At 41.5% G+C, this 24193-nt stretch overlaps 1 protein-coding gene across 2 annotated transcripts in view; it reads right to left on the bottom strand.

Annotated features, from left to right (window-relative positions):
• VPS13B (vacuolar protein sorting 13 homolog B) overlaps nucleotides 1-24193 on the bottom strand; it is a 1996594-nt gene that overhangs the window by 1454745 nt on the left and 517656 nt on the right. For both annotated transcript variants that reach the window (XM_053715243.1, XM_053715242.1), the window contains exon 17: nucleotides 19106-19290. In XM_053715243.1, coding sequence (XP_053571218.1) covers nucleotides 19106-19290 — 185 coding nt within the window. The remainder of the gene's footprint in view (nucleotides 1-19105; nucleotides 19291-24193) is intronic.

The following is a 24193-nucleotide window of genomic DNA, read 5'->3' as shown; positions in this document are numbered from 1 at the left end:
CTCCAATTCTCTACATTTCCTCTTATGATTGCCCTGCAGTAAGGGAATGGCAGCTAGTGCCTCAGATACCTCTGAGGAAACCTGGGAAGCAATTTCTGCCTTCAAAAGCACTCCATCAAGAGCTTGTGAGGAACCGCAAGGCACAGCCTGAGGCAGTAATGCGACTTGGGGCGCTTAAAGGAGGAGACTGTGGCATTGCCTGAACAGTATCCACCTGAGAGAATGGTGGCTCAGAAACAAATAGTCTGTCTTTATACATCAGAATTCTTTATATGCAAGAACTACAAAAAGGCAAAGGAGGTTCAACATGGGCATTTAAACGAATTGTGCACTCTATATCAGCCATAGACCCTAAGTCCATCTTGCAACAATGAGTTCACAACCAAAAAAAAATTATATATATTTTTTAATTTGATACTGTCCCTAACTGGTATTTTAAATGCTAGATAAAAAAACAGGACATTGGTTACAACCGTAGCTAAACAAGGACACCTCTCTTTGTTAAGGGCAACTCTTTTTAAAATCCCACAGAAATATTGTATTAAATGGTAATGATATATAAACGATCTGGCCCCTCTACACCTCGGCGCTAAAGTGAGGTGCTTAACTGATCCTTGTCTGGCACAGAACGAAGGAGAAACACACTTAGCTGCTGCGTGAGTAAACCCCCAGAAGTCGTTAGCAGAGAAAAAGACGCAAAGTCACAGCGCGTCATGCGCCCAGAGGATGGAACTCCACCCCTTGTGACGTCATGGCCGGTTCAGTTATACGGACAACAAATGCATATCGGCACCTACTGTGAACCTCTAAAGTAAAGCGACTGCCCAAACTAGTAGTCTATAACACTGAACCACCAATAAAAATAAGAATTTAATCTTAACACTCTCTCTCTCCAATGTCCTGCCCCGCCATTCCACTGCCCTGCATCCTGTCTAATGTATCCTGAACTCAGGATAACTTAGCCCCATAATAATGCAGAATGTTAATAAAGTGCCAGGGTTTCTTAAAACACCGTCCTTTAAAAACTAAAATGGCACCTGCACCTCTGAATATCCGACAGAAGGACATTTCCCCTGGTATGAGAGGAAGCCACTCCTCACAGCGACCTATGGATAGAAGAAGGAACAGTGTAAGCCTACTCTGGCATTCTGTTTGAGGACAGCAACTTGTCAGGAAAACAAAGCGAGGTCCACCCCACAAGTTCCTGACTGCTTAAAAGCAACTACAGCTCTACTGAAGAGACTAACGTGGAGTACAGCTAAACCCAGTCTGTCAGGGAAGATCAGAGCAAGCCTGCTCTGGCTTCAAAATAAAAAAAACTCTTGATAGAAGAATCTTAATCAGACACCTAAAACTTAACCACCTCCTTGCATTGACGGCAAAGAGAATGACTGGGGGTTGTGGGAAGGGAAGTAATACGGTGGTACTCTTTGCCACCTCCTGCTGGCCAGGAGTGATATTCCCAACAGTAATTGCTGATCCGTGGACTCACCGTGTCTTAAGAAAGAAATTAGAGATACACAGCTTTGACAAGGTTGAAACAACCTAGTACTGGAACAAATTTGTATAGTACAAATAATAGTGGGGACAGTTTTTTTCCCATAATACAGTGTAAAAACAGTATACAGATAATAAAAAAACATAATTTATGCTTACCTGATAAATTCCTTTCTTCTGTAGTGTGATCAGTCCACGGGTCATCATTACTTCTGGGATATTACTCCTCCCCAACAGGAAGTGCAAGAGGATTCACCCAGCAGAGCTGCATATAGCTCCTCCCCTCTACGTCACTCCCAGTCATTCGACCAAGGACCAACGAGAAAGGAGAAGCCAAGGGTGAAGTGGTGACTGGAGTATAATTTAAAAAATATTTACCTGCCTTAAAAAACAGGGCGGGCCGTGGACTGATCACACTACAGAAGAAAGGAATTTATCAGGTAAGCATAAATTATGTTTTCTTCTGTTAAGTGTGATCAGTCCACGGGTCATCATTACTTCTGGGATACCAATACCAAAGCAAAAGTACACGGATGACGGCAGGGATTGGCAGGCTCTTTATACAGAAGGAACCACTGCCTGAAGAACCTTTCTCCCAAAAATAGCCTCCGAGGAAGCAAAAGTGTCAAATTTGGAAAAAGTATGAAGCGAAGACCAAGTTGCAGCCTTGCAAATCTGTTCAACAGAGGCCTCATTCTTAAAGGCCCAAGTGGAAGCCACAGCTCTAGTAGAATGAGCTGTAATTCTTTCAGGAGGCTGCTGTCCAGCAGTCTCATAGGCTAAACGAATTATGCTACGAAGCCAGAAAGAAAGAGAGGTAGCAGAAGCCTTTTGACCTCTCCTCTGACCAGAGTAAACGACAAACAGGGAAGACGTTTGTCGAAATTCCTTAGTTGCCTGTAAATAAAACTTTAGGGCACGAACTACATCCAGATTGTGCAGAACACGTTCCTTCTTCGAAGAAGGATTTGGACACAAAGAAGGAACAACAATCTCTTGATTGATATTCCTGTTAGTGACTACCTTAGGTAAGAACCCAGGTTTAGTACGCAGAACTACCTTATCCGAATGAAAAATCAAATAAGGAGAATCACAATGTAGGGCTGATAACTCAGAGACTCTTCGAGCCGAGGAAATAGCCATTAAAAATAAAACTTTCCAAGATAACAACTTTATATCAATGGAATGAAGGGGTTCAAACGGAACGCCTTGTAAAACGTTAAGAACAAGGTTTAAACTCCATGGCGGAGCAACAGTTTTAAACACAGGCTTAATCCTGGCCAAGGCCTGACAAAAATCCTGAACGTCTGGAACTTCTGACAGACGTTTGTGCAACAGAATGGACAGAGCTGAGATCTGTCCCTTTAATGAACTAGCAGATAAACCCTTTTCTAAACCTTCTTGTAGAAAAGACAATATCCTAGGAATCCTAACCTTACTCCAAGAGTAACCTTTGGATTCGCACCAATATAGGTATTTACGCCATATCTTATGGTAAATCCTTCTGGTAACAGGCTTCCTAGCCTGTATTAGGGTATCAATAACTGACTCAGAAAAACCACGTTTTGATAAAATCAAGCGTTCAATTTCCAAGCAGTCAGCTTCAGAGAAGTTAGATTTTGATGTTTGAAAGGACCCTGTATCAGAAGGTCCTGTTTCAGAGGTAGAGACCAAGGTGGACAGGATGACATGTCCACCAGGTCTGCATACCAAGTCCTGCGTGGCCATGCAGGTGCTATTAGAATAACTGATGCTCTCTCCTGTTTGATTCTGGCAATCAATCGAGGAAGCATCGGGAAGGGTGGAAACACGTAAGCCATCCTGAAGTCCCAAGGTGCTGTCAGGGCATCTATCAGGACTGCTCCTGGATCCCTGGATCTGGACCCGTAACGAGGAAGCTTGGCGTTCTGTCGAGACGCCATGAGATCTATCTCTGGTTTGCCCCACTGATGAAGTATTTGGGCAAAGACCTCCGGATGAAGTTCCCACTCCCCCAGATGAAAAGTCTGACGACTTAAGAAATCCGCTTCCCAGTTCTCCACTCCCGGGATGTGGATTGCTGACAGGTGGCAAGAGTGAAACTCTGCCCAGCGAATTATCTTTGTTACTTCCATCATTGCTAGGGAGCTTCTTGTCCCTCCCTGATGGTTGATGTAAGCTACAGTCGTGATGTTGTCCGACTGAAACCTGATGAACCCCCGAGTTGTCAACTGGGGCCAAGCCAGGAGGGCATTGAGAACTGCTCTCAATTCCAGAATGTTTATTGGTAGGAGACTCTCCTCCTGACTCCATTGTCCCTGAGCCTTCAGAGAATTCCAGACGGCACCCCAACCTAGAAGGCTGGCGTCTGTTGTTACAATTGTCCAGTCTGGCCTGCTGAATGGCATCCCCCTGGACAGATGTGGCCGAGAAAGCCACCATAGAAGAGAATTTCTGGTCTCTTGATCCAGATTCAGAGAAGGGGACAAGTCTGAGTAATCCCCATTCCACTGACTTAGCATGCACAGTTGCAGTGGTCTGAGGTGTAAGCGTGCAAAGGGTACTATGTCCATTGCCGCTACCATCAAGCCGATTACCTCCATGCATTGAGCCACTGACGGTTGTTGAATGGAATGAAGGGTGCGGCAAGCACTTTGAAGTCTTGTTAACCTGTCTTCTGTCAGGTAAATCTTCATTTCTACAGAATCTATAAGAGTCCCCAGAAAGGGAACTCTTGTGAGTGGAACGAGTGAACTTTTCTTTTCGTTCACCTTCCATTCATGTGACCTTAGAAATGCCAGTACTAACTCTGTATGGGACTTGGCGGTTTGAAAGCTTGAAGCTTGAATCAGAATGTCGTCTAAGTACGGAGCTACCGAGATTCCCCGCGGTCTTAGTACCGCCAGAAGAGCACCCAGAACCTTTGTGAAGATTCTTGGAGCTGTAGCCAATCCGAATGGAAGAGCTACAAACTGGTAATGCCTGTCTAGGAAGGCAAACCTTAGGTACCGGTAATGATCTTTGTGAATCGGTATGTGAAGGTAAGCATCCTTTAAATCCACAGTGGTCATGTACTGACCCTTTTGGATCATGGGTAAAATTGTCCGAATAGTCTCCATCTTGAACGATGGAACTCTTAGGAATTTGTTTAGGATCTTTAAGTCCAGGATTGGTCTGAAAGTTCCCTCTTTTTTGGGAACCACAAACAGATTTGAGTAAAACCCTTGTCCCTGTTCCGACCGTGGAACTGGATGGATTACTCCCATTAACAAGAGCTCTTGTACGCAGCGTAGAAACGCCTCTTTCTTTGTTTGGTTTGTTGACAACCTTGACAGATGAAATCTCTCTCTTGGAGGAGAGTATTTGAAGTCCAGAAGGTATCCCTGAGATATTATCTCTAGCGCCCAGGGATCCTGGACATCTCTTGCCCAAGCCTGGGCGAAGAGAGAAAGTCTGCCCCCCACTAGATCCGATCCCGGATCGGGGGCCCTCAATTCATGCTGTTTTAGGGGCAGCAGCAGGTTTCCTGGCCTGCTTGCCCTTGTTCCAAGACTGGTTAGGTCTCCAGCCTTGTCTGTAGCGAGCAACAGATCCTTCTTGTTTTGGGGCAGAGGAAGTTGATGCTGCTCCTGCTTTGAAATTCCGAAAGGAACGAAAATTAGACTGTCTGGCCTTAGGTTTGGCCCTGTCTTGAGGCAGGGCGTGGCCTTTACCTCCTGTAATGTCAGCGATAATTTCTTTCAAACCAGGCCCAAATAAGGTCTGCCCTTTAAAAGGTATATTAAGTAATTTAGACTTAGAAGTAACATCAGCTGACCAGGATTTTAGCCACAGCGCTCTGCGTGCCTGAATGGCGAATCCTGAATTCTTAGCCGTAAGTTTAGTTAAATGCACTACGGCCTCCGAAATGAATGAATTAGCTAGTTTAAGGACTCTAAGCCTGTCCGTAATGTCGTCCAGAGTAGCTGAACTAATGTTCTCTTCCAGAGACTCAATCCAGAATGCCGCTGCAGCCGTGACCGGCGCAATGCATGCAAGGGGTTGCAATATAAAACCTTGTTGAACAAACATTTTCTTAAGGTAACCCTCTAACTTTTTATCCATTGGATCTGAAAAGGCACAGCTATCCTCCATCGGGATAGTGGTACGCTTAGCTAAAGTAGAAACTGCTCCCTCCACCTTAGGGACCGTCTGCCATAAGTCCCGTGTGGTGGCGTCTATTGGAAACATTTTTCTAAATATCGGAGGGGGTGAGAACGGTACACCTGGTCTATCCCACTCTTTAGTAATAATTTCAGTTAGTCTTTTAGGTATAGGAAAAACGTCGGTACTCGTTGGTACCGCAAAATATTTATCCAACCTACACTTTTTCTCTGGTATTGCAACTGTGTTACAATCATTCAGAGCCGCTAACACCTCCCCTAGTAATACACGGAGGTTCTCCAGCTTAAATTTAAAATTTGAAATATCTGAATCCAATCTGTTTGGATCAGAACCGTCAGCCGCAGACAGAAGCTCTCCGTCCTCATGTTCTGCAAGCTGTGACGCAGTATCTGACATGGCCCTAGTATTATCAGCGCACTCTGTTCTCACCCCAGAGTGATCACGCTTGCCTCTTAGTTCTGGTAATTTAGCCAAAACTTCAGTCATAACAGTAGCCATATCTTGTAATGTTATCTGTAATGGCCGCCCAGATGTACTGGGCGCCACAATATCGCGCACCTCCCGAGCGGGAGATGCAGGTACTGACACGTGAGGAGAGTTAGTCGGCATAACTCTCCCCTCGCTGTTTGGTGAAATTTGTTCAATTTGTACAGATTGACTTTTATTTAAAGTAGCATCAATACAGTTAGTATATAAATTTCTATTGGGCTCCACTTTGGCATTGGAACAAATAACACAGGTATCTTCCTCTGAATCAGACATGTTTAACACACTAGCAAATAAACTTGCAACTTGGAATACAATTCTAGTAAAATATTATGAAAACGTACTGTGCCTATAAGAAGCACAGAAGATTTATGACAGTTGAAAATTAATAAACTGAAACAGTTATAGCATCAATCCTTGTAAACAACACAACTTTAGCAAAGGTTTGTTCCCATTAGCAAAAGACAACTAACTCTGATAGCAGAAAAAAAAATAAAAAAAAAATTACAGAATAAACGTTTTTTATCACAGTCAACTACAATCTCACAGCTCTGCTGTGAGAATTACCTCCCTCAAAACAAGTTTTGAAGACCCCTGAGTTCTGTAGAGATGAACCGGATCATGCAGGAAATACAATGAGCTGCTGACTGAAATTTTTTGATGCGTAGCAAAAGCGCCAAAAAACGGCCCCTCCCCCTCACACACAACAGTGAGAGAGATCAGAAACTGTCAGAAATTAGATCAAGCAACTGCCAAGTGGAAAAATAGTGCCCAAACATTTATACACTCAGTACCTCAGAAAATGAAAACGATTTTACATTCCAGCAAAAACGTTTAACATAAATTAAAAGTTATTAAAAAGCCTGTTGCTAGTCCCTGCAAAATAGGCTAAAAAGTTTTATGTACACAGTGTAATTCCAGTGAAGTACCATTCCCCAGAATACTGAAGTGTAAAATATACATACATGACATTATATCGGTATGGCAGGATTTTCTCATCAATTCCATTGTCAGAAAATAAAAGCTGCTACATACCTCTTTGCAGATTAATCTGCCCGCTGTCCCCTGATCTGAAGTTTACCTCTCCTCAGATGGCCGAGAAACAGCAATATGATCTTAACTACTCCGGCTAAAATCATAGTAAAAACTCTGGTAGATTCTTCTTCAAACTCTGCCAGAGAGGTAATAACACACTCCGGTGCTATCATAAAATAACAAACTTTTGATTGAAGATATAAAACTAAGTATTATCACCATAGTCCTCTCACACATCCTATCTAGTCGTTGGGTGCAAGAGAATGACTGGGAGTGACGTAGAGGGGAGGAGCTATATGCAGCTCTGCTGGGTGAATCCTCTTGCACTTCCTGTTGGGGAGGAGTAATATCCCAGAAGTAATGATGACCCGTGGACTGATCACACTTAACAGAAGAAAACAAGTAGAGAGCTCTCTACAAAAGCTCTGACACACTTTAAGCTTAGTGTTAATACACTAAAAAAAAACAGACTGCAGACTGAAAATGATAAATAAACCCCACTGGCACCCCTTTGCATGAGTACTCACCCCATTCTAGCCACTAAATCCATGATTAGGTGCATCAGACTAGATGAATTACAAACCAAGAACATTGCAATGCTTATCTATACTGTAGTAGGCCTAAGGAAATTTGAAAAAGACTGGGAAGCTGGTGGGGGCAAAAAAGAAAATGCCATAAAAACAGGACATTTTCTATACTGAGCAAAATAAGCATCAGATCCCCTAAAAACTAGAGTTGACTGCACAAAAACAAATTATCCTTACCAGATAATTTCCTTTCCTTCTGTATGAGGAAAGTCCACGGCTTCATTCCTTACTTGTGGGAAATACTGAACCTGGCCACCAGGAGGAGGCAAAGACACCCCAGTCAAAGGCTTAAATACCTTCCCCCACTTCCCTGATCCCCCAGTCATTCTGCCGAGGGAACAAGGAACAGTAGGAGAAATATAAGGGTATAAATGGTGCCAGAAGAACAAAACAAAAATTTAGGTCCGCCCAACAAAGAATACGGGAGCCACGGACTCTTCTCATACAGAAGGAAAGAAATAATCTGGTAAGCATAATTTATGTTTTCTTTCCTAATATGAGGAGAGTCCACGGCTTCATTCCTTACTTGTGGGAAACATATACCCAAGCTCTAGAGGACACTGAATGAAACAGGAGGGTAAAAAAAAAGGTGGAGACTATTCTGAGGACACCACAGACTGCAAAACCTTTCTCCCAAAAGCTGCTTCAGCCAAAGCAAAAACCTCAAACTTGTAAAATTTTGAAAAGGTATGTACGGAAGACCAGGTAGCCGCCCTACAAATCTGAACCATAGAGGCCTCATTCTTGAAAGCCCAAGAAGAAGCTACAGCTCTAGTTGAATGAGCCTTAATCCTCTAAGGTGGCTTATGTTCCGCTGTCTCATAAGCTAAGCGAATAAAGCTAATCAACCAAAAGGACAAGGAAGTAGATGAGGCTTTCTCCCCCCTACGCTTCCCAGAATAGATAACAAACAAGGAAGAAGTTTGTCTAAACTCCTTTGCAGCCTGAAGATAGAACTTCAAGGCCCGAACCACATCCAAATTATGAAGTAACCGCTTCTTCGAAGAAGAAGAAGGAGGATTAGGACACAGGATGTTGCGATCTGAAACAACCTTAGAAAGAAAACCTAACTCAGTACTAAGAACAGCCTTATTAGCATGGAATACTAGGTAAGGGGGCTCACATTGCAAGGAAGCCATCTCAGATACTCTGTGCGCTGAGGCAATAGCCAGTAGAAGACAGTAATTTAATGTCAACTCCATGCATAGGCTCAAACGAAGCCTTCTACAAAACTTTAAGAACAAGATTTAAACTCCAAGGAGGAGCACTAGATCTAAACACAGGCCTTATTCTAGTCAGAGCTTGAAAAAAAAAAAAACTGGACATCTGGATGGAGGAATAGGAGTGTTACGGAAAGCTGCATGTGTATTAGGAGATGACTGTAGGGTGCGCACCTCACGGGACAGAGACTCCTCAAAGGTAGAAGGCTCAGAAGTACTAAACATATTAGTTTTCTTTTATATAATTTCTTTATCAAGGCATGTGGAACATAATTGAGCAGGCGGGTATACCGTAGCCCCCTCACAATATAGACAGGCATTAGATTTAAGTAAAGAGGGAGTACTCTCTAACGTATCAGAGTCCTCCATAGCTGGCGCTTATAAATAGGACTATAGACAAAAATAAATGTCACCTTTACACTCCCAATGGCTGGGGCACTCACCACCTCCTATGACCCAGGTCCAAGAGAGAAACCGCTTTGTCTCCAGACAACCGCAAGGTTAGGAAGAAGAGAATCAATGTGACCACATCCAGTCACGTGGTGCGACATGCAGGACCGTCCCTGCACCACTTAAAAGCGCACCAAGCCTAAAACGCTGCGCAGCTCTCCAAAATTAAGTAAAACCTGTACGTTCCAACATCTGCCTGAGCGTCATCTCACACATGTCACAGCATAAACACAATATTTAAAATATGTGATTAATCCCCCTGTTCCATAATCCCCTTCCAGAGACATAAACCCTTGATTCCATTCAGATAAAAGGAGTCACGATGTAACCCTGTCTTCTTGCGTTATCAAATGTGTGTAAAAAATGAAACAATCTTACCAGAATCTATGCTGTGGAACAGAAACACAGTCTCTCAAGTTTGACAGTCTTGTAGCATCACTCCTGACATGGACTTGAGTGATAGAAGCAGGCAGTGAAACTTGTCAACACTGATTGCTTAGGAGCTGTTAATACGAGTCTGGACTCTGTATCTTCTGACACTTCTCTGCCAACCTCCTGTAACGAAAGGCAAAGAATGACTGGGGGATGAGGAAAGTGGGGGAGGTATTTAAGACTTTGGCTGGTGTGTCTTTGCCTCCTCCTGGTGGCAAGGTTCAGTATTTCACACAAGTAAGGAATGAGGCCGTGGACTCTCCTCATATTAAGAAGGAAAATGCCAGCAGATAGCTTAAAGGACCAAACACCTATTAGGGAAAGCTGCTAAAAAATTCTCCACAGAGCTGCCAGAAAGTTAATAAAGCTATTCAGTACAGTCTGTATTGTGCTGCAAAAACACCCCTCCACCGTCTTAAAAGCCTTGAAGTTGCAGCAGTATCCAGAGAGTCTACCAGTGCAGATACGGGTATCGCAGAGGAAATCTTGTAGGATATAACAGAATCCCACAGTAGAAGGCTGCAGGACAAGCCCCTTTGACATCTGAGGGCAGCCATAGCAGAAATCCCATAGGAAATACCTTTACTGCTTGTTTGAAAGTGAGAGCAGCCAAACACTTCAAAAACTGCAGCCTTGAAAAAAATGTAACGGCAGGAAGCACTATAACAGCACTAATCAATAGACATTTGTCCATTAACAAACAAGCAGCAAACAGCCAAACCAGTACTGAAACATATCGGCAAAGATTATGGAAATAGGAGTATATTTTAGATCCATAAAGGAAGGCAAAAGACAAGAATCTGCGACCGATTATACAGGGTTTTTGAAAAATTTCTCATGAGGTGAAAGAATCATAAACCATACCCCAAATACATCCCTCTGACAAACACTGTACTCTGGGGGGAAACTGTGCCTCAATATAGACTGATAACCCCTTTCTCTGAAGAAACAAACACACATTTTCATTATGCAACCACCTCCAGGGGAGACAAAGTAAAGACTACGGTATGTGTGAGGCAGGAGCAGTTTTATAGATCTCTTGGGGGTTGGGACACTTTGCTTCCTCCTAGTGGTAGAGAAGGGTAATTCCCATGAGTAATGGATCATGGACTCTCATCACCTATATGAAAGAATGTAACTCATCTAACGTCAAGGCTTTAGTGTTTGCTATCCAGGAAGTAGAGATTGCCTTTACAGAATATTCCTTAAAGACCTTAAAAAACAATCAACTTTTTAATTTCTAAGTTGGAAACCCCTAGAGGGAAAAGAGATCCTTCTTTTCTAAAATAGAGTGGTGATCATATTAGGCTTAGATAGACTCCAGATCTACCTAGGATCTGCTGCCATAACTTGGAGTTCTCCTGGTAATTGAAAAAGAGCTAATATGTAATTTTAACCAATAGATTACAAAGAAAAGATGTGATTTAACACCCACTAACTGTACTGTGTGCTTACCACAAATAAACACTGTGTTTTTGTATGGCATGTATTTAAAATAAGTTCACCCTCCAAGTGAACCCTGCATTAGCGTTGTGCAATGGATTTGATCGATTATAATAAATGTAATAATATAAACTATATAAATATATATAATCCTATATTATAAAAGGCCAAGTGTGTTTGTCTGAAGCTGTCATGCGCAGTAGAGACTGCGCGCGGACAAACACACCTGGCCTTCAGCTGCAGAGTAGTACGCACTGCGGAAGCTGCCTGGTGGGGGCGTGACCGGCGTCGGGCGAGCCGTGATGGGGGCGTGACCGGCGGGCGTGACCGGCAGGCATGGCCTGGCGGGAGTGCACGGGAGGGGCGTGGCCGGCGGAAAGAAAGCGAGCAGAGAGAGGGGGAAGAGCAAAAGAGGGAGAGAGAGCGCAAGAGAGTGGGAGAAAGAGAGGGGGAGAGAGAGCTCAAAAGAGAGGGGGGGAGAGAGAGCTCAAAAGAGAGGGGGGAGAGAGAGCTTAAAAGAGAGGTGGGAGAGAGCTTAAAAGAGAGGTGGGAGAGAGCGCAAGAGAGGGGGAGAGAGCGCAAGAGAGGGGGAGAGAGCGCACAAAAGAGGGGGAGAGAGAGAGCTCAAAAGAGAGGGGGGAGAGAGAGCTCAAAAGAGAGGGGGGAGAGAGAGCGCAAATGAGAGGGGGGAGAGTTTAAAAGAGGGCGCAAAAGAGGGGGGAGAGAGCGCAAAAGAGAAGGGGGAGACAGAGTGCAAAAGAGGGAGAGAGAGAGCAAAAGAGGGAGAGAGAGAGAGAGCGCAAAAAAGAGGGGAAGAGAGCAAAAAAGAGGGGGAGAGAGCGTGCAAGGGGGAGAAAGCAGAAAAGAGAGGGGGAGAGAGCGCAAAAAAGAGGGGGAGATAGCGCAAAAAAAGAGGGGAGAGAGAGCTCAAAAGAGAGGGGGGGAGAGAGAGCTCAAAAGAGAGGGGGGGAGAGAGAGCTCAAAAGAGAGGGGGGGAGAGAGAGTTTAAAAGAGAGGGGGAGAGAGAGTGCACAAAAGAGGGGGAGAGAGAGTGCACAAAAGAGGGGGAGAGAGAGTGCAAAAGAGAGGGGGAGAGAGCGCAAAAGAGGGGAAGAGAGAGCAAAAGAGAGGGGGAGAGAGAGAGCAAAAGAGGGAAAGAGAGGGCAAAAGAGGGAAAGAGAGAGCAAAAGAGGGAAAGAGAGAGAGCAAAAGAGAGGGGGGGAGAGAGAGAGCACAAAAGAGGGGGGGAGAGAGAGAGCACAAAAGAGGGGGGGGAGAGAGAGAGCACAAAAGAGGGGGGAGAGAGAGAGCACAAAAGAGGGGGGAGAGAGAGCAAAACAGGGGAGAGAGAGAGCAAAACAGGGGAGAGAGAGAGCAAAAGAGGGCGAGAGAGAGCAAGAGGGGGGAGAGAGCAGATGAGGGGGGGAAGAGAGAGAGCGAGCAAAAGAGGGGAGAGAGAGCAAAAGAGGTGGGAGAGAGAGAGCAAAAGAGGGGCGAGAGAGAGAGCAAAAACGGAGAGAGAGAGAGCAAAAGAGGGGCGAGAGAGAGAGCAAAAAAGGGGAGAGAGAGAGCAAAAGAGGGGGGAGAGAGAGCAAAAGAGGGGGGAGAGTGCAAAATAAGGGGGAGAGAGAGAACTCAAAAGAGAGGGGGGGAGAGAGAGCGCAAAAGAGAGGGGGGAGAGAGAGGGAGCAAGGGTTGGAACCGCGGTACCTAAAAAATTGGCCCGTGTACACGGGCTTTAGGACTAGTACTATATAAATAGCAAATAAAAAATGTACACAATGACCTTTAATGAGCACAGTTAATTAAACATGTATGTCTAAAAGAGGTTTGTATGTTTAGATAACATAATTTATGTAAGAACTTACCTGATAAATTCATTTCTTTCATATTAGCAAGAGTCCATGAGCTAGTGACGTATGGGATATACATTCCTACCAGGAGGGGCAAAGTTTCCCAAACCTTAAAATGCCTATAAATACACCCCTCACCACACCCACAATTCAGTTTAACGAATAGCCAAGAAGTGGGGTGATAAGAAAAAAGTGCGAAAGCATATAAAATAAGGAATTGGAATAATTGTGCTTTATACAAAATCATAACCACCACAAAAAAAGGGCGGGCCTCATGGACTCTTGCTAATATGAAAGAAATGAATTTATCAGGTAAGTTCTTACATAAATTATGTTTTCTTTCATGTAATTAGCAAGAGTCCATGAGCTAGTGACGTATGGGATAATGACTACCCAAGAAGTGGATCTTTCCACACAAGAGTCACTAGAGAGGGAGGGATAAAATAAAGACAGCCAATTCCTGCTGAAAATAATCCACACCCAAAATAAAGTTCAATGAAAAACATAAGCAGAAGATTCAAACTGAAACCGCTGCCTGAAGTACTTTTCTACCAAAAACTGCTTCAGAAGAAGAAAATACATCAAAATGGTAGAATTTAGTAAAAGTATGCAAAGAGGACCAAGTCGCTGCTTTGCAGATCTGGTCAAACGAAGCTTCATTCCTAAACGCCCAGGAAGTAGAAACTGACCTAGTAGAATGAGCTGTAATTCTCTGAGGCGAAGTTTTACCCGACTCAACATAGGCAAGATGAATTAAAGATTTCAACCAAGATGCCAAAGAAATGGCAGAAGCTTTCTGGCCTTTTCTAGAACCGGAAAAGATAACAAATAGACTAGAAGTCTTACGAAAAGATTTCGTAGCTTCAACATAATATTTCAAAGCTCTAACAACATCCAAAGAATGCAACGATTTCTCCTTAGAATTCTTAGGATTAGGACATAATGAAGGAACCACAATTTCTCTACTAATGTTGTTGGAATTCACAACTTTAGGTAAAAATTCAAAAGAAGTTCGCAACACCGCCTTATCCTGATGAAAAATCAGAAAAGGAGACTCACAAGAAAGAGCAGATAATTCAGAAACTCTTCTGGCAGAAGAGATGGCCAAAAGGAACAAAAAACTTTCCAAGAAAGTAATTTAATATCCAATGAATGCATAGGTTCAAATGGAGGAGCTTGAAGAGCCCCCAGAACCAAATTCAAACTCCAAGGAGGAGAAATTGACTTAATGACAGGCTTTATACGAACCAAAGCTTGTACAAAACAATGAATATCAGGAAGAATAGCAATCTTTCTGTGAAAAAGAACAGAAAGAGCAGAGATTTGACCTTTCAAGGAACTTGCGGACAAACCCTTATCTAAACCATCCTGAAGAATACTGTAATATTCTCGGTATTCTAAAAGAATGCCAAGAAAAATGATGAGAAAGACACCAAGAAATATAAGTCTTCCAGACTCTATAATATATCTCTCTGGATACAGATGTACGAGCCTGTAACATAGTATTAATCACAGAGTCAGAGAAACCTCTTTGACCAAGAATCAAGCGTTCAATCGCCATACCTTTAAATTTAAGGATTTCAGATCCTGATGGAAAAAAAGGACCTTGAGACAAAAGGTCTGGTCTTAACGGAAGAGTCCACGGTTGGCAAGAGGCCATCCGGACAAGATACGCATACCAAAACCTGTGAGGCCATGCCGGAGCTACCAGCAGAACAAACGAGCATTCCTTCAGAATCTTGGAGGTTACTCTTGGAAGAAGAACTAGAGGCGGAAAGATATAGGGAGGATGATACTTCCAAGGAAGTGATAATGCATCCACTGCCTCCGCCTGAGGATCCCGGGATCTGGACAGATACCTGGGAAGTCTCTTGTTTAGATGAGAAGCCATCAGATCTATTTCTGGAAGTTCCTACATTTGAACAATCTGAAGAAATACCTCTGGGTGAAGAGACCATTCGCCCGGATGCAACGTTTGACGACTGAGATAATCCGCTTTCCAATTGTCCATACCTGGGATATGAACCGCAGAGATTAGACAGGAGCTGGATTCCGCCCAAACCAAAATTCGAGATACTTCTTTCATAGCCAGAGGACTGTGAGTCCCTCCTTGATGATTGATGTATGCCACAGTTGTGACATTGTCTATCTGAAAACAAATGAACAACTCTCTCTTCAGAAGAGGCCAAGACTGAAGAGCTCTGAAAATTGCACAGAGTTCCAAAATATTGATCGGAAATCTCACCTCCTGAGATTCCCAAACCCCTTGTGCCGTCAGATACCCCCACACAGCTCCCCAACCTGTAAGACTTGCATCTGTTGAGATTATAGTCCAGGTCGGAAGAACAAAGAAGCCCCCTGAACTAAACGATGGTGATCTGTCCACCATGTCAGAGAGTGTTGTAAAATCGGTTTAAAGATATTAATTGAGATATCTTTGAGTAATCCCTGCACCATTGGTTCAGCATACAGAGCTGAAGAGGTCGCATGTGAAAACGAGCAAAGGAGATCGCATCTGATGCGGCAGTCCTAAGACCCAACATTTCCATGCATAAGGCTACCAAAGGGAATGATTGTGACTGAAGGTTTTGACAAGCTGATATCAATGTTAAACTTCTCTTGTCTGACAAGGACAGAGTCATAGACACTGAATTTATCTAGAAACCTAAAAAGGTTAACCTTGTCTGAGGAATCAATGAACTGATTGGTAAATTGATCCTCCAACCATGAACTTGAAGAAACAACACAAGTCGATTCGTATGAGATTCTTCGAAAATGAGAAGACTGAGCAAATACCAAGATATCGTCCAAATAAGGAAATACCAAAACCCTATTCTCTGATTACAGAAAGAAGGGCACCGAGAACCTTTGAAAAAAATTCTTGGAACTGAGGCTAAGCCAAACGGTAGAGCCACAAAACTGGTAATGCTTGTCTAAAAAGAGAATCTCAGACACTAAAAGTGATCTGGATGAATCGGAATATGCAGATACACATCCTGTAAATCTATTGTAGACATATAATGCCCTTGCTAAACAAAAGGCAGGATAGTCCTACAGTAACCATCTTGAATGTTGGTATCCTAACATAATGATTCAATAATGATAGATCCGGAACTGGTCTGAAGGAATTGACCTTCTTTGGTACAATGAAGAGATAAAATAAAACCCCAGCCCCTGTTCCAGAACTGGAACTGGCATAAATACTCCAGCCAACTCTAGATCTGAAACACATTTCAGAAATGCTGAGCCTTTGCTGTGTTAACTGGGACACGGGAAAGAAAAGAATCTCTTAGCAGGAGGCCTTAACTTGAAGCCAATTATGTACCTTTCTGAAACAATGTTTCTGAAACCAGAGATTAAGAACGGAATTGATCCAAATTTCTTTGAAGAAAACGTAATCTGCCCCATACCAGCTGAGCTGGAATAAGGGCCGCACCTTCATAGGTACTTAGGAGCTGGCTATAGGTTTCTATAAGGCTTGGATATATTCCAAACTGGAAATAGTTTCCAAACTGATACCGCTCCTGAGGATGAAGGATCAGGCTTTTGTTCCTTGTGAGGAAAGGAACGAAAATGATTATTTACCCTGGAAAGAAAGGGAAAGCAAAGTTGACTTAGAAGACATGTCAGCATTCCAAGTTTAATCCATAAAGCTATTCTAGCTAAAATAGCTAGAGACATATACCTGACATCAACTCTAATGATATCAAAAGATGGTATCACCAATAAAATTATTAGCATGTTATAGAATAAAAATAATGCTATAAAATTATGATCTGTTACTTGTTGCGCTAAAGCTTCTAACCAAAAAGTTGAAGCTGCAGCAACATCCGCTAAAAATATAGCAGGTCTAAGAAGATTACCTGAACATAAGTAAGCTTTTCTTAGAAAGGAATCAATTTTCCTATCTAAAGGATCCTTAAATGAAGTACTATCTGCCGTAGGAATAGTAGTACATTAGCAGGAGTAGAGACAGCCCCATAACCTTAGGGATTTTTGTCCCAAAAAACTCTAATCTGTCAGATGGCACAGGATATAATTTGCTTAAACGTCTAGAAGGAGTAAATAAATTACCCAAATTATTCCATTCCCTGGAAATTACTTCAGAAATAGCATCAGGGAGATAAAACACTTCTGGAATAACTACAGGAGATTTAAAAACCTTATTTAAACGTTTACATTTAGTATCAAGAGGACCAGAATCCTCTATTTCTAATGCAAATAACACTTCTTTAAGTAAAGAACGAATAAATTCCATCTTGAACAAATACAAAGATTTATCAGCATCAACCTCTGAGACAGAAACCTCAGAACCAGAAGAACCATTATCAGTATCAGAATGATGATGTTCATTTAAAAATTCATCTGAAAAAAAGAGAAGTTTTAAAAGACTTTTATGTATACTAGAAGGAGAAATAACAGACATAACCTTCTTAATGGATTTAAAAAATAAAATCTCTTATGTTATCAGGAACACTCTGAAAATTAGATGTTGACGGAACAGCAACAGGTAATGTAACAGTACTAAAGGAAATTTTATCTGCATTAATAAGTTTGACATGACATGCAATACAAATAACAGCTGGAGAAACAGATACCAAAAGTTTATAGCAGATACACTTAGCTTGGTAGCTCCAGCATTGTGCAGTGATTTTCCTGAAGTATCTTCTGACTCAGTTGCAACGTGGAACATCTTGCAATATGTAAAAGAAAAAAACAACATATAAAGCAAAATTGATCAAATTCCTTAAATGACAGTTTCAGGAATGGGAAAAAATGCCAAAGAACAAGCTTCTAGCAACCAGAAGCAATAAAAAATGAGACTTAAATAATGTGGAGACAAAAGTGACGCCCATATTTTTTCGCGCCAAATAAGACGCCCATATTATTTGGCGCCTAAATGCTTTTTGGCGCCGAAAAAGGACGCCGCATCCGGAACGCCGACATTTTTGGCGCAAAATAACGTCAAAGAATGACGCAACTTCCGGCGACACGTATGACGCCGGAAACGGAAATAGAATTTTTGCGCCAAAAAAGTCCGCGCCAAGAATGACGCAATAAAATGAAGCATTTTCAGCCCCCGCGAGCCTAACAGCCCACAGGGAAAAAGTCAAATTTTAAGGTAAAAAATGTTAAATTAAAATGCATTATCCCAAATATGAAACTGACTGTCTGAAAAATAAGGAAAGTTGAACATTCTGAGTCAAGGCAAATAAATGTTTGAATACATATATTTAGAACTTTATAAACAAAGTGCCCAACCATAGCTAGGAGTGTCACAGAAAATAAGACTTACTTACCCCAGGACACTCATCTACATATAGCAGATAGCCAAACCAGTACTGAAACGAGAATCAGCAGAGGTAATGGTATATATAAGAGTATATCGTCGATCTGAAAAGGGAGGTAAGAGATGAATCTCTACGACCGATAACAGAGAACCTATGAAATAGACCCCTTAGAAGGAGATCACTGCATTCAAATAGGCAATACTCTCCTCACATCCCTCTGACATTCACTGCACGCTGAGAGGAAAACCGGGCTCCAACTTGCTGCGGAGCGCATATCAACGTAGAATCTAGCACAAACTTACTTCACCACCTCCATCGGAGGCAAAGTTTGTAAAACTGAATTGTGGGTGTGGTGAGGGGTGTATTTATAGGCATTTTAAGGTTTGGGAAACTTTGCCCCTCCTGGTAGGAATGTATATCCCATACGTCACTAGCTCATGGACTCTTGCTAATTACATGAAAGAAATTGCTTGTTACAAAAGTAAAATACAATCACTTTTACCATATTCAAGCCCATAAAACATTCTAAATGAAAAATATGCACAGAAAAACTAGGACCATTTGTTAAATTGAGCAGAAACCGGGTTTTATATATATATATATAGTATATTGCTTTGCTAATTGTAAATGGATTGTATATAACATTACTGATAAATGAAAAACCTTACCTGTGGCAGGGAATACGTCATTAAGAAGTGCCTCATTTAGTAATGATGAACCAGAGCTATTTGAACTGTATGACCAACTATGACCAATCCCATGTAGCAGAAGAGTTTGGGCTCGTGTTGCTTGAACAGTGAGACTTGGAAGCTCAAATATGAGTTCGGTTAATGGAACATGAGTACGTTTGGCCCTAGGGAGGGGAAAAACAAATTCTCATTAGCTACCTATAAGTTCTAGCCCCATCATGTCTGTAAAGACAATCTCTTAGAATTAAGAATCTGTTATGTCTTCAGTTGAGAAAATACTTTTTTTCCTACAAGATTCCTTATTAAGCTCTGGGATAATTGTGTACATACATTTGTAAGCTTTTCCACAGGCAAAAGATCTTCATTAAGTTTTATAACTTTTTTCAGTTATAATAAACTGAACATTTTACCTGGAAGTAAACTGGAAACTAATTTCAATGAGTTTTTAGCACATCCGGTATACTTAAATTACGATCTACACTGTGCATATTTAATAAGATTTATTTCTGTGTAATTTACATACAGATTTTACGTTTTTGATAAAATATGATTTCTGGTTAACATTTTTGTTAAAATTTTGATCCACCTTAAAGTGAATGACAAGCTAAGGGTATTAGATAAAGTCAAGTGTGAATGGTTCAATTATTCATTTTGTAAGATTATTAAATTACACTTTTCATTGTGCACTTTTGTAATGTCTATATCTCCTCCTCATACGAAAATGCAGTATAAGCCCCTTAGCGAGACACTACACTTTTTCAGGGCTAAAAGTGGTTTTATATAATTCAAGCAGGGAAATAGAAGGACTGGCAAGCATTCTAATAGAATCTCAGCCCAGAATAATTTGTATAATCTCACCATTAGTATTGGATTTTGAGTAAACAGTAATAAAGAAGATGACTTTGTGTAAATAATTAGACAAATAACATTTTATTAGGTTTTCTCTCCCTATCAGCCCACTGTATTTGGCTGTGGTTTCAGTTAGCAGAAGCAGATATTTCATATACAAAAATTGACCTAAAAGAACAATTTCCTATACATTTTAAAGTCTACAGCTGGTACAACAAGGAATTGGAAACATATTAAGGATAAACCTATATTACAGTACAATGCCCCTTTAAGCATTCTTGCTAATTGTTAATTTAGCCAATTGTTTAATTTAGTTTAATTATATTTATACTAGATTTACTGTAGGGGTAAACACTATAGTTCTATGAAGTGCTATATTAGTGGTTTCAACATTATCTTCAAGTCAATAAAAGTTCACAATGTATTACCGTACTTATTGCTTTGATATTAATTTAGCCACAGCCTACTTATATCACGTATAAAACTGCTTATAACTTAATTTTAAACTGAGCACAATAACATAGTAATAAAAAAAAAAAAAATGAAAACACCATTACCAATAAAAATATAATGACAATTATTCCCAATTATCCATCCTTTGGTGCTTAAAATGCTAACTTAGCTTATATACTTTTTAAATGATGTACACATACAATTTTCTCACACAATCAATAAGCCGCAGCAGTATGGAAGGCCGCATGACCTGCTGGTTTCAGCGCTGCTGCTTTTCTTGACATAATTGTTGCTATGGAATTTCCTTAACATATATTTTCTTGGCATACGTTTATAAAATGGAGTGACTTTTCTCCTATGGGAACGTAACATCTGTAAACTCCATACAAAATGTTACACCAAATACATTATGGTGATTTAGCAAATGCCCTTGTGTATCTTTTCTTGAGAAACATGGCTTGTTAGTGCTATATACATATGATTTCCCCATAATGTATATAGGGGTGAAGTAACAAAAAGAGGTGACAAGTGATGAATTCTACAGGAGGTATTTAAATATATAATACAGTACGGCATTAGCTGTAGTTGTAAAGCAAAATATTATCTTACGCTATTGTTCATTAGTATGGTGGATGACCACATTGAAGCATTTATTTTGTAAAATATCTGGATATTTGGATACACTGAAAGAAAATGTATAAACAATATGTAAATCTTTACACATACACAGCAACAATAAAACGTATAATGGATCATTTAACAACACAAGTAAAAATACATCAAATATCATTGCCGTAAAGCAGTAACAATTACTATGAATGATAAACGTCACTCAATAACACAGTGTTTTAATTCCAATCTGTTAATGAATCAATAATAATAAAAGGCATACAGCAAATTATGATTGTCATAAACAAGAAGCTTTACCACATGTGAAGCGCAAACATTTACATGCACCGATATTGGGTATTTGCGTTTGTTTGCACAAAGGTTAAATTGTGCCGATATTACAAGTTAAAAGCGCAATTCAAGTTAACGCTCGTTGGGTTAGCGCTTCCTCAGAGCTGTGGTTAACGGTTTTGCAGAAGAAAAAAATAAAGTGTCACACAACACTTCAAAATTACATTACAGGGGGGGGGGGGGGCTTTGTTGTGACTTCAACTATCCCAGGGGGGTATTTCAAGCCTTCTAGGAACTTTTTCAGTGGACACCAGACCCTCTCACATGCATCTGCATGCACTGTACTTAAAAGAAACTGTGCAATAATGCGGCGAAAATGAGGCTCTGCCTAATACAGTGAAAGGCCCTTCCTGACTGGGAAGGTGTCTTAACTAGTGCCTGGCGATAAAAAACGTTCCCCAAATAATAAAAGTGTGAAATCCACTTCAAACTTTAAATAAAAACTTAAATAAACAATCGATTTAGCCCTTAAAAGTGTCCACCAGTTAATAGCCCATAATAAGCCCTTTATTCTTTCTAAGTCTAAGAAAATGGCTTACCGATCCCCATGAGGGAAAAATGACAGCCTTCCAGCATTACACAGTCTTGTTAGAAAATGGCTAGTCATACCTTGAGCAGAAAAGTCTGCAAACTGTTCCCCCCAACTGAAGTTCTCTCATCTCAACAGTCCTGTGTGGGAACAGCAATTGATTGTAGTTACTGCTGCTAAAATCATACTCCTCTTTTAAACAGAACTCTTCATCTCTTTCTGTTTCAGAGTAAATAGTACATACCAGCACTATTTTAAAATAACAAACTCTTGAAAGAAGAAATAAAAAACTACAACTAACACCACAAACTCCTCACCATCCCCGTGGAGATGCTACTTGTTGAGAGCGGCAAGGAGAATGACTGGGGGGCGGAGCCAGAGGGGAAGCTATATGGACAGCTCTTGCTGTGTGCTCTCCTTGCCTTTCCCTGTAGGGGAGGAGAATATCCCACAAGTAATGGATGACGCCGTGGACCGGACACACCAATGTTGGAGAAATATGAGCATATTAAAAATTAAAGCAAGTAAATAAATTTAGCACTGATATTCCAGCATGTCCTTTCTTTCTCTGTCAATTGGCAAGTTATTTTATTATTTTTTTACTTTTAACCCTTATCTAAAGTGTACCAAGTGAGCGTGTTTTTAGTAAAGTGGCAGCAATATATGAAAAAACAGAAGCTGTTTAACAGGAGAACATGCTGAAATGTTATGCAATTTGTTGATTAACAGGAAAACAGAGGATTTTTTTGCAGCTGCTGAAATTGCATTGCAAATTAGCTTGAGAGAAAAAATAAATCTTACATTTTTAAAATGTCTCTTGAATACATTTGTTTCCTTTGCTCTTTGTCTAACACAATATAATTATAAGGGGAAAATGTAGTAATAAAAAAGGTGCATGAAAGGCTAGGGTTGAAAAAATCCCTAAGAGACAGTCATCAATCAATTAGTTGCCGGTCTGCAACAAAGCTCTATTTAACTGCTCTCTTCAAACATTGCATCTCTCTGGCTGCACTGTGTGAAGGAAAACTTACACAGTGCAGCCAGAGCACAGAGCAGTTTAAGGAGAACAGTCTGATGTGGAGCAGTGATGCAAAGCAAATTGCTAACTGTTCCTGCTTGTGCCCAATATTCCCTCTAATTTTTTGGGGCACTGTGCGTAAAAGAGCAGATTTTTAGTCAACTTTTCTCAAGAGCAATTTTTAGCCAAGTGACTAAAATATATGCACACTTTACTATAGAGTGTAGTCAAACTTTAAAATATTGTAAGGTAAAAAACACACATTCATAAAAATTCTCACACACGGGGGATGCTTCCGGGCGGCGGCCATGATGGTCGTGTATTTGAGAGGCTGAAGAGTCTGGCATATATTTCTGCTGCATATAGCCAGGCTATGGTACCATTCCTGATCATATTTGATATACCCTAAAACTACAGATTCTGCTGAGCAATTTGATCTACGTTTTGTTGCCAACTTCAGCCCTGAAGTACCGGAACGAGAAGGTACGCAGTGGCGGCCTAGAAACAGGTCAGGCCTTCATCTAACCCCCCCGGTAACTCCGGGTACAACAGCTTGTAAGCTGCGAAATAGAAGAGACAACAGAGAGGAGACCCATCTCTTTTGGCGAACTAAGCCTGATACAGAGTTTGAACGACAGAGACAGCTGAATTTTGTTTAACAAATGGAGGCCCTCGATCGGTGGGAGATTAGGGTGACCCAGCTTATAGCTGTTTCCTTCAGGGACTTAGCGGAGGAGCTGCACAAATATCTCTTCCCACCACAACATACTGAGGGAGTATCACCTGCTAACACTGACAAGCCACTTCGAGATTGTACCCGTGAACGTCCGCCTCCCCTGCTGTCTCCGGTCGGTGCAGAGTCACTTCATTCCTGTGGCCAGATGGAGCATGCTGAAGATGCATCCGGAGGAGTTCTGTTTCCCCTGAGGTGTAGGCTGGGGAATTCAGTTGCCGGTGTCTGGAGTGAGATCCCGCAATCTTCCGATGCTGAAGAACGCTTGTTATTTCGGCCTGTAGAGAGAGAAGAGGCCTTTGCTAATTTATTGGAGCAGAATACTTACCATAGCGGAGCCCGGGAAGCAGTTGTGGTTGAGCCCGAGAAGCAGGAGTCTCCCTATTTGTTCCGGGAGATCTATCCCACTTGCCTATATCCACCTTTGATGGGCATTGGAGAAACAATAGGTGGTGAGCAAATCGCTACTACTGACAGCTGCAGCCCGGTGGGAACAGATCAATTAAGAGTTCTAATCTTTCTACT

The sequence above is a fragment of the Bombina bombina genome, chromosome 5 (assembly GCF_027579735.1).
Source record: "Bombina bombina isolate aBomBom1 chromosome 5, aBomBom1.pri, whole genome shotgun sequence".
Lineage (NCBI taxonomy): Eukaryota > Metazoa > Chordata > Amphibia > Anura > Bombinatoridae > Bombina > Bombina bombina.
Note: the sequence above shows the minus strand (reverse complement) of the source record. Positions and strands in the feature narration are given on the sequence as shown.